The sequence below is a fragment of the Sapajus apella genome, unplaced genomic scaffold (assembly GCF_009761245.1).
Source record: "Sapajus apella isolate SASKATOON/1434 unplaced genomic scaffold, GSC_monkey_1.0 scaffold68, whole genome shotgun sequence".
Taxonomy (NCBI): Eukaryota; Metazoa; Chordata; class Mammalia; order Primates; family Cebidae; genus Sapajus; species Sapajus apella.
The window spans coordinates 3,013,931-3,027,854 of NW_022437008.1; the positions used below are offsets into that span (position 1 = coordinate 3,013,931).

A 13,924-nucleotide genomic window follows, 5' to 3' on the forward strand; every position below is an offset into this window, starting at 1 on the left:
AAAAAAAAAAAAAAAGGAAATGTAATCTTTCTTGACCATTGTAGTTAAAAGGTGGCCCCTTGGTCACTTTCTTTTTCTTTTCCTTTTTTTTTTTTTTTGAGACAAGGTCTCACCCTGTCACTCAGTCTATAGTGCAGTGGCCCAGCCTCAATTCATTGCCACCTCTGCCTCCCAGGTTCAAGCAATTCTCATGCCTCAGCCTCCCAAGTAGCTGGGATTACAGGTGCACACCACCACACACAACTAATTTTTTGCTTCGTTTCGGTGGGTTTTTTTGTTCGTTTGTTTTTTGTCTTGGTGGAGTTTTTTGTTGTTGTTATTTGTTTTTGAGATGGAGTCTTGCTCTGTTACCAGGCTGGAGTGCAGTGGCACGATCTCGGCTCACCACAACCTCTGACTTCCTGGTTTAAGCAATTCTCCTGCCTTAGCCTCCCTAGTAGCTGGGATTACAGGCATAAGCCAGTATGCCCAGCTAATTTTTGTATTTTTAGTAGAGACAGGGTTTTACCAAATTGACCAGGATGGTCTCGATCTCCTGACCTCATGATCCGCCCACCTCAGCCTCCCAAAATGCTGGGATTACAGGTGTTAGCCACCACACCCAGCCAATTTTTTGTATTTTTAAGAGACGGGTTTTACCATATTGGCCAGACTGGTCTCAAAGTCTTGACCTCAGGTGATCCACTCACCTCGGACTCCCAAAGTGCTGGGCTTACAGACGTGAGCCACCATGTCCAGCCCCTTGGTCACTTTGAATCAGTCCATTTCCTTTATGGCACTCAATATGATATCCACTTGGCCCAAGCTGGGGTGCCGTGGTACAATCTTGGCTCACCTACTTCCCAGGTTCAAGTGATTTTCCTGCCTTCACCTCCCAAGTATCTGAGATTACAGGTGTCCAGCACCACACTCAACTAATTTTTGTATTTTTATTTATTTATTTTGTATGTTACGTTATGTTATTTTATTTTTTATTTATTTATTTATTTTGAGACAGAGTCTTGCTCTGTTGCCCAGGCTGGAGTACAATGGTGCAATCTCCATTCACCTCAACCTCTGCCTCCTGGGTTCAAGTGATTCTCCCACCTCAGCCTCCTGAGTAGCTGGGATTACAGGCACCCACCACCCACACCTGTCTACTTTTCTGTATTTTTAGTAGAGATGGGGTTTTAACATGTTGGCTAAGCTGGTCTCAAACTCCTGACCTCAGGTGATCCGCCCACCTCAGCCTCCCAACGTGCTGGGATTACAAGCACGAGCCACCACGCCCTGACTGTTTACTCGTTTATATTCTGCCTTTCCCCCTTCTGCCCCACGCTAAAAAGTAAGCAACCAGAAGGCAGTGAACTTGTCTGCCTTTTGATAACTGTATCTCCAGTGCCTGGAAATGACTAAGGGCTCAATAAGTGTTTGTCTAATGAACGAATCCTAGTTGATGGCATAAGTGGGAAACAAGAGTAAAGATGGGATGGTCGGGCGCGGTGGCTCACGCCTGTAATCCCAGCACTTTGGGAGGCCAAGGTGGGTGGATGATGAGGTCAGGGGTTCGAGACCAGCCTGCCCAACATGGTGAAACCCTGTCTCTACTAAAAATACAAAAATTTCTGGGCACAGTGGCATGTGCTTGTAGTCCCAGCTACTTGGGAGGCTGAGGTGGGAGGATTGCTTGAGCCCAGGAGTTCTGGGCTGTAATGCGCTATGTCGATCGGGTGTCCACACTAAGTTCAGCATCAATATGGTGTCCTCCCGGCAGTGGGGTACCATTAGGTTGCCTAAGGAGGGATGAACTGGCCCAGGTCGGAAACGGAGCAGGTCAAAACTTCCGTGCTGATCAGTAGTGGGATCGCACCTGTGAATAGCCACTGCACTCCAGCCTGGGCAACATAGCAAGACCCACACTCTTAAAAATATATATATATATCTGGTCATGGTGGTGGGCGTCTGTAATCCCAGCTACTCAGGAGGCTGAGGCAGGAGAATCGCTTGAACCCAGGAAGCAGAGGTTGTAGTGAGCTGAGATTGCGTCATTGCACTCCAGCCTGGGTGACAGAGCTAGACTACATCTCAAAAAAAAGAGCAAAGATGGGGACTCTGAGTAGTGGGAAATTCCCTGTTCTGAAGGTCCCTGGGGAGATTCTGAAGGAATGGGGGACCAAGAGAGTCCCAGGAAACAGAAGACTGTACCACTCAAGTTTACTTTCTTCTTCTTCCTTCCCCCACCCGAGGTGTGACCCTGGAATCCTCCAACCTCTGCATGCCAGACCTGCCCCATCTCCTGGCCTTTCTATCAGCCAGCAGGTACAGGTCACCCATCCAAGGCACTAAAGGGGACCCTTCCCTAAGACACCCCACTGACACTGTGGCTCCCACCTCTCTATTCTCAGGGATGTTCTGCCCAGAACCCTGCTCTTGCCCCCTCCCACTCTAGGGCCTGGAGATGAACACAAAGGTGAGGCATGGTTCTCCAAAGGAGGGCACAGCCAACCTGCCAATTTCCTTGCTCCAAGGAAATGAACGCGGCTCCGGGACCCAGACTACTGGGTTTGAGAGAAATATAGAACTGGGAGCTAGAGAGAGCTGGGGCCGGGACTTTGTAGCCCCAGAGGGAGGAGGGGATGGAGGCATGTATTCCTGGGTCCTAACGGAGGAGGGGATTGGAGGAGGAGGGAACTGGGGGTCCCGGACTCCTGGGCCTAAGTGAGGAGGGGACTGGGGGCCTGGACTCCTGGGTCTGAGTGAGGAAGGGCCAGGAGCTAAGCCTTAGCACCTCCAGCAATGAAGGTGGGAAGTAAGTCGCCTGGTGCCCTGAAGGGACCAGGGTTGGTCTCTCGGATACCCAGGACGCCTTCTCACTTCTGCTATCTCCAGATCCTCTGCAGATCGGCAGCATCCAACAGGACACCCCAGGGAAGGTGCTTTCCATTATTAACCAACTCTACCTGGAGACCCACAGAGGCTGGGGGAAGGAGCAGACCCCCCAAGAAATAGAGCCAGAGGCTGCCCAGAGATATGATCCAGGTTAGCTGGGAGGGGAGGCCCTGGGCCTCTGAGGGAGGAGGGAGCTGCTGCCCCTGTTCTAGGGGACCCAATGCCCTCCTCACATCCAGCCCCCAGGAACCCTGCGCCTCACGGAGTCTCCTGGGTGAAAGGCCCGCTCAGCCCAGAAGTGGGCCATCCTGGGCCGGCTCTTGCCAGCCTCCTGGAGGAGGAGGAGGAAGACCCTGAAGGAAGGGAGGAAGAAAGGGAGGACGACCCTGAAGAGGAAGGCCCCGAGGACATACTCACCATTCACATCCAAGCTCTGGTCAGGGCTCGGAGCAGCTACGTGGCCAGGAAGTACCGAAGTCTTCGGTTGCGCATCACCTCGGATTCTGGGGGTCCCCACAGGCCTGGGGACCCAGCCACGGAGCTGCTTCAGGATGTGCGGCAGCTCCTTATTGACCTTCAGGATCACCTGGCAAAGGACCCCTACATCCAAGCTGTCTCTGGGAGAAAGGGTCCTGGGGTCTCCAAGAAGGATGAAGATCCAGGTAATGGGAGGATGGGAAGGGAGCTTGAACCCATGGGTTCAAGTGTGCGATGTTGTTCTCTCCATCGGCGCGCACACATATTTCCTTCTGCACCCACATGCCCTTCCTACACATCCCACGCGTTCTATCGCCCACGTGTGACAGCCATATTCCCTTGTCCTGCGCACAAGTTCACACCCGGGGTCACTCTTCCACACGTGTTCACACCCATGTCTACACTTGCAGGGACCAGAGCTAGTCAGGGGAAGCAGTGTGCCAGGGTGGGTTGGTGGAGCGCGTGGGTGGACGCGGGGCAACTTGGCGGCCCTGCGCTCACCCGTCCCCCACCCCCTCGCAGGCCCTGCGCTGGAGACGGCCGTGTGCCAGGCGGTGCTGGAGCCCCTGAAACCGGCCCTGTGGACGCGACTCCGCACGCTCCGAGCGCCGGAGCTGCGGCGGCTGCGAAGGCGACAAACAGCCCTGCGGGCGGGGGCGGGGCCTATGGGCTCACAGGGGGCGGGGCCCGAGGGTCAGGGCCCCGCCCCCGCCCTGCGGAGCCGCATCCACGCGCGCCTTGCGCACCTCCACGCCGCCTGCGCCCCGCGCCGCAAGGTGGCGCTTCTGTTGGAGGTGTGCAAAGATGTCTACGAGGGCCTGGCTCAGGGCGAGAACCAAGGTAAGGGAAGGGTCAACGTGTAGCGTGGTGGAGAGCGGCTTGAGGGTTAGGGGAGCGTTTGCGGGCGCACGTCGAGGGAGAGGGTAGCATTGGTGGGAGGCGTCTGCGCGGTCCTGGGGATTCTGGTAGGAGGCGCTGTCGTGCCTCACAAGGTGAAGGGGCAGCGGGCCCTCGCGGTCCTGGGGATCGGATGGAAGGTGTCTGCGCGCCCCCATCTATCTCAGGACCTTTCCTTGGGCTTTCCCAGATCCCCTGGGGGCCGACGCCTTCCTGCCGGCGCTGACCGAGGAACTCATCTGGAGCCCGGCCATTGGGGAGACGCAGCTGGACGTGGAGTTTCTTATGGAGCTCTTGGATCCAGACGAGCTGCGGGGAGAGGGTGAGCCCCCAACTCCAGAATGCTGGAACCCAAGGCTTCCGGGATCCCAAACAGCTTCCCTTCGGCAGCAGGAGGGACAGCAGGCAAACTGCAGGGGGATTTGGGACGACCAGGGAAGCCGAGGGGGCCGAGCTGACCTCCCTTTCCTACCCCCAGCCGGGTACTACCTGACCACGTGGTTTGGGGCGCTGCACCACATTGCCCACTACCAGCCCGAAACGGACCGCGCGCCCCGGGGGCTCAGCTCCGAGGCCCGCGCCTCCCTGCACCAGTGGCACCGCAGGCGGACGCTGCATAGAAAGCAACATCCCAGAGCCCAGGTGACTGCCCTTCCGGCTGCAGGTGGAAGGGAGGGTGAGACTTGGTGCCCTTCTGACACAGCTCCCACCTCTCCCCACAGGCCAACCTCCCCTTTAAGGAGCCGTGGGCAGAAGAGACTGTGCCAGGGACCAATCACGATTAGGGGTTCCACACCCCTCCTCACGCCCCGCCGTTCACGCCTGTAATCCCAACACTTTGGGAGGCCAAGGTGGGAGGATTGCTTGAGCCCAGGAGTTTGAGACCGGCCTGGGCAAAATAGTGGGACACCGACTCTACCAAAAAAATAAAGAAAAATTAGCCAGGCTTGGTGGCACACTCCTGTGCTTTGCAGTTTTAGAGAGGGGTGTCAGAGAAAGCCTCATTGAGGTAACATCTGCAGAAAGGCCTGAAGGAAGGAAGGGGAAGAGCAGTGATACTAGGAAGAGCATTCCAGGAAGCAGGATGAGCCAGTGCAAAGGCCCAGAGGTAGGCTGTTCCCTTCTCCTGGAACCCCTCCCTCCTCCTTGATGCTCGTAAACCACATGGGTTAGGAGTCTGGACTGACCCAGGTGCGCCTGGCATCTTGCTTGAGGAACAGGTGTGTTTTGTTTTGTTTTTGAAAGAAGGTCCCGGCTGGGTGCGGTGGCTCACACCTGTAATCCCAGCACTTTGGGAGGCCGAGGCGGGCAGATTACGAAGTCAGGAGTTTGAGACCAGCCTGACCAACATGGTGAAAACCCATTTCTATTAAAAATGCAAAAATTAGCCAGGTGTGGTGGCAAGTACCTGTAATTCCAGCTACTCAGGAGGCCGAGGCAGGAGAATCGCTTGAACCCGGGAGGTGGAAGTTGCAGTGAACCGAGATCGTGCCACTGCACTCCAGCCTGGGCAACAGAGCGAGACTCCATCTCAAAACAAAACAAAACAAAACAAAACAAAACAAAACAAAACAAAAAAAAAAAAGGAAGAAGAAGGTCTCTGTCTGTCGCCCAGGCTGGAGTGCAGTCGCATGATTTCAGCTCACTGCAGCCGCCTTAACCCCCTAGGCTCAAGCAATCCCCCTGCCTCTACCTACCAAATAGCTGAGACACAGCCACCTACCACCATGCCTAATTTTTAACATTTTTGTAAAGATGGGGTCTCTCTTTGTTACCCAGGCTGGTCTCAAACTCTTAACCTCAAGCAGTCCTCCTACCGTGGCCTCCCAAAGTGCTGGGATTACAGGCATGAGCCACCGCACCCAGTCCTGATTTTTTTTTCCCAAATAATGCATCACTTGCTAACATACCATGTATTTATTTATTTCAATGTTCATAGTAGCTACAATTTAAACAACTAAAAAGAAACAAAGTTAACATGAATAACAGTATGTCTGGCTGGGTGCGGTGGCTCACGCCTGTAATCCAAGCACTTTGGAGGCCAAGGCGGGTGGATCACCTGAGGTCGGGAGTTTAAGACCAGCCTGACCAACATGGAGAAACCGCGTCTTTAAAAAAAATAATAATAATAATAATAACAATGTGTCTGATTTAACCCAATGTATCCCAAATATTATCACTTGAACAAGTATCCATATTAAAAAGTTACTAAGATATTTAAAACTTTCTATGTTTGTGTATGTGTATAGTAAAGCTTTCAAATTTGCTGTGCATTTGGCTGGGCGTGGTGGCTCAGGACTGTAATCCAAGCACTTTGGAGGCCAAGGCAGGCTGATCACCTGAGGTCAGGAGTTCAAGACCAGCCTGACCAACATGGTGAAACCCTGTCTTTAAATAATAAAAAAAAAGAAAAGAAAAGAAATTTACTGTGCATTTTACACTTACTCACATCGCAGTTTGGACTAGTCACATCATTTGTTTTCTTTCTTTTTTTTTTTTTTTTTTTGGGATGCAGTTTCACTCTTGTTGCCCAGGCTGGCATGCAGTGGCACGATCTTGGCTCATGGCAACCTCCACCTCCCTGGTTCAGGTGATTTTCCTGCCTCGGCCTACCAAGTAGCTGGGATTACAGACATGTGCCACCATGCCCAGTTAATTTTGTGTTTTTAGTAGAGACAGGGTTTCTCCTTGTTGGTCAGGCTGGTCTCGAACTCCTGACCTCAGGTGATCCACCTGCCTTGGCCTCCCAGAGTGCTGGTGTTACAAGCATGAGCCACCACACCCAGCCTGGACTAGTCACATTTCAATTGCTCACTAGCTACACGAGGTTTCCAGCTACCATTTTGGACAGCACAGCCTTAGAATGTCAGTTCTGGGAGATTGGGGATCTCTGTTTTATTTATAGCTGTGTCTTCCTGAGTGCCTAGATCAGTACCTGGTACACAGTTATAAGCACTTGCTGGATGAATCAGTAAACAAAGTTTCTGTAGTGGGCTGGAAAACAGGTCCTAAAAGACACCTGTGTTTTAATCTCTACAATCCATGACTGTTAATTAATTCTTTTTAATTTTTATTTTGACATGCTATTTTGACAAATGTTTGTTTCTTTCTTTCCCTTCCTTCCTTCCTTCTTTTCTTTTCTTTTCTTTTGGATACTGAGTCTCACTCTGTTGCCCAGGCTGGAGTGGAGTGGTGCAATCTCGGTTCACTGCAACGTCCGCTTCCCAGGTTCAAGTGATTCTCCTGCCTCAGCCTCCTGAGTAGCTGGGATTACAAGTGGTCCATCCTCCTAGGCCTCAATAAGTGCTGGAATTACAGGCAACAGCCACTGTGCCCTGCCCCTTACTTTATTTGGAAATGCTCTTTGCAGATGTTATTAAATTAAGAATCTTTTTCTTTTTCTTTTTTTTTTTTTGAGACTAAGTCTCGCTCTCTCGCCCAGGCTGGAGTGAAGTGGCACAATCTCTGCTCAGATTAAGTGATCCTCCTGCCTCAGCCTCCCAGGTAGCTGGGATTACAGGTACACGCTGCCACTGCACCTGGCTAATTTTTTTTTTTTTTTTTTTTGAGATGGGGTGTTTTCCTCTTGTTGCCCAGGCTGGAGTGCAATGGTGTGATCTCAGCTCACTGCAACCTCCACCTCCCAAATTCAAGCGATTCTCCTGCCTCAGCCTCCCGAGTAGCTGGGATTATAGGCAAGCACCACCACGCATGGCTACTTTTGTATTTTTAGTAGAGACGGGGTTTCACCATGTTGATCAGGCTGATCTTGAACACCTGACCTCAAGTGATCCACCTGCCTTGGCCTCCCAAAGTGCTGGTTTTACAGGTGTGAGCCACTGTGCCCAGCATTTTTTTTTTTTTTTTTTTTTTGAGACAGAGTCTCGCTCTGTTGCTTAGGCTACAGTCCAGTGGTGCAAACTTGGCTCACTGCAATCTCCACCTCCTAGGTTCATGTGACTCTCCTGCCTCAGCCTTCCAAGTGGCTGAGATTACAGGCAAGCGATACCACGCCCAGCAAATTTTTGTATTTTTAGGGGAGACAGGGTTTCACCATGTCGGCCAGGCTGCTCTACAAACTCCTGGCCTCAAGTGATCTGCCAGCCTCGGCCTCCCAAAGTGCTGGGATAACAGGCATGAGCCACCGAGCCTGGCCTAATTTAAGAATATTAAAATGGGAGGCTGGGCGAGGTAGCTCACGCCTGTAATCCCAGAACTTTGGGAGTCCAAGGCGGGTGGATCACTTGAAGTCACCATTGTTTTTGAAAGCCAAAAGCTTGAGACTGGCTGTGCTGGACATCAAAGCAAGAAGTATTGGGGGGACTGCAGGATGTGACCCCGATCTTATCTTCCTACAGAACAGAGTAGGCAGCCGGACCCCAGCAGACCACAGCAAATCCGTCTCCTCCTTCAGGGAATAGCAGCAGTCTTTGGGGCAGCAGTGTGCCAAGAATTCCACTGCATTGATTCATTTATGTGTTTATGTATGTGTTTTTTATTTATTTCTAAATGGTGGTTAAAAAAAAAAAAAAAAAAAAAAAAAAACATAAAATTGGCTAGGTGTAGTGGCCAAGTAATCCAGCACTTTGGGAGGCAGAGGCCAGAGAATCACTTGAGCTCAGGAGCTTGAGAGCAGCCTGGTCAACATGGTGAAACCCCGTCTATATTAAAAATGCAAAAATTAGCCTGGCATGGTGGCTTGTGCCTATAATCCCAGCTACTTGGGAGGCTGACAGGGGAGGATCACTTGAACCTGGGAGGCGGAGATCTCAGTGAGCCGAGATCAAGCCATTGCACTCCAGCCTGGGCAATAAGAGTGAAACTCTGTCTCAAAAAACAAAAACAGCCAGATGAGGTGGCGCACGCCTGTAATCTCAACACTTTGGAAGGCCGGGACAGTTGAATCACCTGAGGTCAGGAGTTCGAGACCAGCCTGACTAACATGGTGAAACCTGTCTCTACTAAAAATACAAAAATTAGCCCGGCATGGTGGCACGTGCCTGTAATCCCAGCTGCATGAGGGTCTGAAGTAGGAGAATCACTTGAACCCGGGAGTCAGAGGTTGCAGTTAGCAGACTGCAGTGAGCCAAGATCACGCCATTGCACTCCAGCCTGGGCAACAAGAAAGAAACTCTGTCTCTAAATAAATAAACAAATAAATAGCTGGGCATGGTAGCTCATGCCTGTAATCCCAGCACTTTGGGAGGCTGAGGTAGGCGGATCAACTAAGATCAGAAGTTTGAGACCAGCCTGGCCAACATGGTGAAAACCCTGTCTACTAAAAATACAAAAATTAGCTGGGCATGGTAGGGGGCACCTGTAATCCCAGCTACTCGGAGGTCGAGGCAGGAGAATCGCTTGAATCTGGGAGGCAGAGGTAGCAGTGAGCTGACATCATGCCACTGCACTCCAGCTGGGTGACAAGTGCGAAACTCTATCTCAATAAATAAAGAAATAAAGTAAAATAAAATAAATTTTTATTAATTATTGTAAAAAACAGAAGACATACATTTTATCCTCAACTATTTTTAATTGTACGGTTCACTAGCATTCACCTTATTCACATTGTTGTATAACAGATCTCTAGAACGTTTTCATCCTGAGAACTGAAACCTTATAACCATCTAACAGACTCCCCACTTCCCGCTTCCTTGAGCCCCTGGAAACCACCTGTCTGCTTTCTGTTCCCATGATTTTGACTACCCCAGATATCTCATAAAAGTGCAATCATACAGTATTTGTCCTTTGTGACTGGTCCATTTTGCTCAGTCGTATAATGTCTTCCAGGTTCATCCACGTTGTAGCATGTGACAAGATTTTCGTCTTATTTTATTTTTATTTTATTTATTTATTTATTGAGACAAAGTCTTGCTCTGTTGCCCAGGCTGGAGTGCAGTGGCGCAATCTCGGCTTACTGCAACCTCCAGCTTCTGGGTTCAAAAGATTCTCCTGCCTCAGTCTCCCAAGTAGCTGAGATCACAGGTGTGCATCACCACACCTGGAGAATTTTCTTTTTGGTAGAGACAGGGTTTTACCATGCTGGCCAGGCTGGTCTCAAACTTCTGACCTCAAGCGATCCACCCTCCTCAGCCTCCCAAAGTGCTGGGATTACAGGCATGAGCCACCACACCCTTTTTGAGACAGAGTCTTGCTCTGTTACCTTCCCTGAAGTGCAGTGGCATGATCTCTGCTCACTACAGCCTTGACTTCCTGGGCTCCAGCAATCCTCTCACCTCAGCCTCACAAGTAGCTGGGAACACAGGTGCATGCACCATGCCCACCTACTTTTTGTATTTTTGGTAGAGGTGAGGTTTCGCCATGTAGTCCAGGCTGGTCTTGAGCTCAAGCAATCCTCCCACCTTGGCCTCTCAGTGCTGGATTACAGGAGTGAGCCACTGTGTCCAGTGTGGGTGGTCTTCTTCTTTCCTTTCTTCTTTCCTCCTCTTATTCTCCCCGTCCTCGTCCTCCCCCTCCATGTCCTCCCCCCCTCCTCCCCCTCCTTCTCCCCGGCCTCTCCCCCTCCTCCGTCTCCTCCCCATCCTCCTCCCCTCCTCTTCTTCTCCTTCTCCTCCTCCTCCTTCTTCTGCAGCTTCTCTCCTCCTCCCCCTCCTCCCCCTCTTATTTTTCTCCTTCCCCCTCCTCCTTCCCCTCCTCCCCCTCCTCCTCCCTCTCTCCTCTTCTTTTTCTCCTCCTCCTCCTCCCCTTTTTCCTTTTTGAGATGGAGCCTCACTCTGTACCCCAGGCTGGAGTGCAGTGGCACAATCTTGGCTCACTGCGACCTCCGCCTCCTGGGTTCAAGCAATTCTCCTGCCCTCCTGAGTAGCTGGGAATACAGAGGCCCACCACCACGCCCAGCTAATTTTGTGTTTTCACTAGATCATTTAAGGTCAGGAGTTGGAGACCAGCCTGGCCAACATGATGAAACACACACACACACACATTTATAGAGGCAACTACAGATATATACATTTATATATGTATAATATTTTTCTCCTGTTCCATAGCTTGTATTTCTACTTTTATTTCTTTTCATGCATAAAAGTTTTTAAGTTTGATGTAGTCCAATTTATCTATTTTGCACTTGTTTGTGCTGCTGGTGTCATATCCAAGAAATCATTGACAGATCCAATGTCATGAAGCTTTCCGTTCTGTTTTGGTCAGTGAATATTGTTTTTGTTTTGTTTTGTTTTTTTGAGACAGAATTTCGCTCTGTCACCCAGGCTGGAGTGCAGTGGTGAGACCTTGGCTCACTACAACCTCCACCCCCCAGGTTCAAGTGATTCTCCTGCCTCAGCCTCCCAAGTAGCTGGGATTATAGGCATACCCGGCTAATTTTTGTATTTTTAGTAGAGACGGGGTTTCACTGTGTTAGCCAGGATGGTCTCGATCTCCTAACCTTGTGATCCACCTGCCTCGGCCTCTCAAAGTGCTGGGATTACAGGCATGATTAAAAATAATTTTTTAAAAAGGAAGCAGGCCAGGCACAGCAGCACATGTCTGTAATCCCAGCACTTTGGAGGTTAAGATGGGAGGATTGTCTGAGCCCAGGAGGTCAATGCTGCAGAACTGTGATCACACCACTGCACTCCAGCCTGGGCAACAGAGCGAGACCCTGTCTCAAAAATAAATACATAAATACAAAATAATAATAATTAGGTGGAATGGAAAAAGCCAGACATGAAATAATACATACTACAGAATTTCATTCCAGAAAATGCAAACAGATTTACAGTGACAGAAATCAGACTGGGGCTGTCTGGGGCTGTGTGAATGTGTTGTTGAAATAGAAGAGAGATGGAACTTGGCTTTGGCTCACACCTACCACAGCATTCTTTCTTTTTTTTTTTTTTTTTTTAAAAAAAGATGGGTTTTCACCGTGTTGGTTAGGCTGGTCTTGAACTCCTGACCTCAGGTGATTCGCCCGCCTTGGCCTCCAAAGTGCTTAGATTACAGGTGTGAGCCACCACGCCCTGCCCACAGCATTCCTTCATGCTGTTCCCACTGATCACAAAACCCACACCACTACCTTACTGCCAATGGTCCTTTTACTTAAGGAATTTCAGGAACTGGCTGGGTATAGTGGCTCACGCCTGTAATCCTAGCATTTTGGGAGGCTGAGGCGGGTGGATCACCTGAGGTCAGGAGTTCAAGACCAGCCTGGCCAACATGGTGAAACCCCATCTCTACTAAAAATACAAAAATTAACTGGGCATGGTGGTGGGAACCTGTAGTCCCAGCTGCTCGGGAGGCTGAGGCAGGAGAATCAAACCCGGGAGGCAGAGGTTGCAGTGAGTCAAGATTGCACCACTGCATTCCAGCCTGGACAAACAGAGCAAAACACTGCCTAAAAAAAAAAAAAAAAAAAAAAAAAAAAAAAAAGAATTTCAGGAACTGGCCTTAAATGGTAACCAAGGATGTGAGTGTCCCAACTCCGGAAGGAAAGCTGAACAATTGATTTACAGCCTTGTTGCACCTGCCAGAACACCACGTGGTCCATTACTCAAAATAACCATTGTGGCCAGACAGTGCCAACCTGCGTGCCCTACCTTCCACATGCTTTGCTCACCCCAGCCCCTATACCCTCCCGCTAATGTCAATTTCTGAGCTTTGTCTAATAAAAAAGTCCTACTGGCTCCTTTTCCAGAGTCAGCCAGTGAATTTGCTCCCTTTCTCTTGTGCTGTCTCTCTCATACCCAGGCATAAACTCCCATGAAGTCTTGTCTGGGAAAACTCTTTTGACCTCAAGTCAATTTCAGTTTACTGCTAGGTATATAGGTGCATTCAGATCCCAACAACTTGTAGTCTGTCACACTGGGTGGAGGACACTGAAAAATAGAGGGCTTACAAGCAGGCTCAAGAAAACCTCTGCAGGTGTGGTGGTTCACATCCATCTAGCGCTTTGGGAGGCCGAGGCAGGTGGATCACTTTTCAGGAGTTCAAGACCAGCCTGGGTAACATGTTGAAACTGTCTCTACTAAAAACATAAAATTAGCAGCCAGATGATGTGGCTCATGCCTATAATCCCAACACTTTGGGAAGCCGAGGCAGCTACATCACCTGAGGTCAGGAGTTCAAGACCAGCCTGATCAACATGGAGAACCCCCCATCTCTACTAAAAATACAAAAAAATTAGCTGGGCATGCTGACACATGCCTGTAATCCCAGCAACTTGGGAGGCTGAGGCAGGAAAATTGCTTGAACCCAGGAGGTGGAGGTTGCAATGAGCTGAGATCGTGCCACTGCACTCCAGCCTGGGCAACAGAGCGAGAGTCTGTCTCAAAAAAAAAAAAAAACAGCCGGGCACGGTGGCTTACATCGGTAATCCCAGCACTTTGGGAGGCCGAAGCAGGCAGATCACCTGAGGTCAGGAGTTCGAGACCAGCCTGGTCAACATGGTGAAATCCCATCTCAAAAAAAAAAAAAAAAAAGAAAAAGAATTAGCTGGATGTGGTGATGCACATCTGTAATCCCAACTACTTGGGAGGCTGAGACAGGAAAATCGCTTGAACCTGGGAGGTTGCAGTGAACCGAGATCACGCCACTGCACTCCAGCCTGGGCAACAGAGCAAGATTCTGTCTGAAAAACGAAAATAAAACTTCTGTGGGTGTGGTAGTTCACTTCTGTAATCTCTGTACTTTGGGAGGCTGAGGCAGGAGGATTGCCTGAGGCCCAAAGTTTGAG

The 13,924-nt window shown here is 50.2% G+C and overlaps 1 protein-coding gene across 3 annotated transcripts in view; it reads left to right on the top strand.

Annotated features, from left to right (window-relative positions):
* RINL (Ras and Rab interactor like) overlaps positions 1-5,169 on the top strand; it is a 10,761-nt gene extending 5,592 nt beyond the window's left edge. For 2 of the 3 annotated variants that reach the window (XM_032248863.1, XM_032248865.1), the window contains exons 5-11: positions 2,226-2,298; positions 2,385-2,449; positions 2,869-3,018; positions 3,108-3,530; positions 3,868-4,185; positions 4,433-4,564; positions 4,721-5,167. In XM_032248863.1, coding sequence (XP_032104754.1) covers positions 2,226-2,298; positions 2,385-2,449; positions 2,869-3,018; positions 3,108-3,530; positions 3,868-4,185; positions 4,433-4,564; positions 4,721-5,070 — 1,511 coding nt within the window. In that variant the 3' untranslated portion in view covers positions 5,071-5,167. Of the gene's footprint in view, positions 1-2,225; positions 2,299-2,384; positions 2,450-2,868; positions 3,019-3,107; positions 3,531-3,867; positions 4,186-4,432; positions 4,565-4,720 lie in introns of all 3 variants that reach the window. The other variant, XM_032248864.1, reaches the window with a different exon arrangement.
* The last annotated feature ends 8,755 nt before the right edge of the window (positions 5,170-13,924 follow it).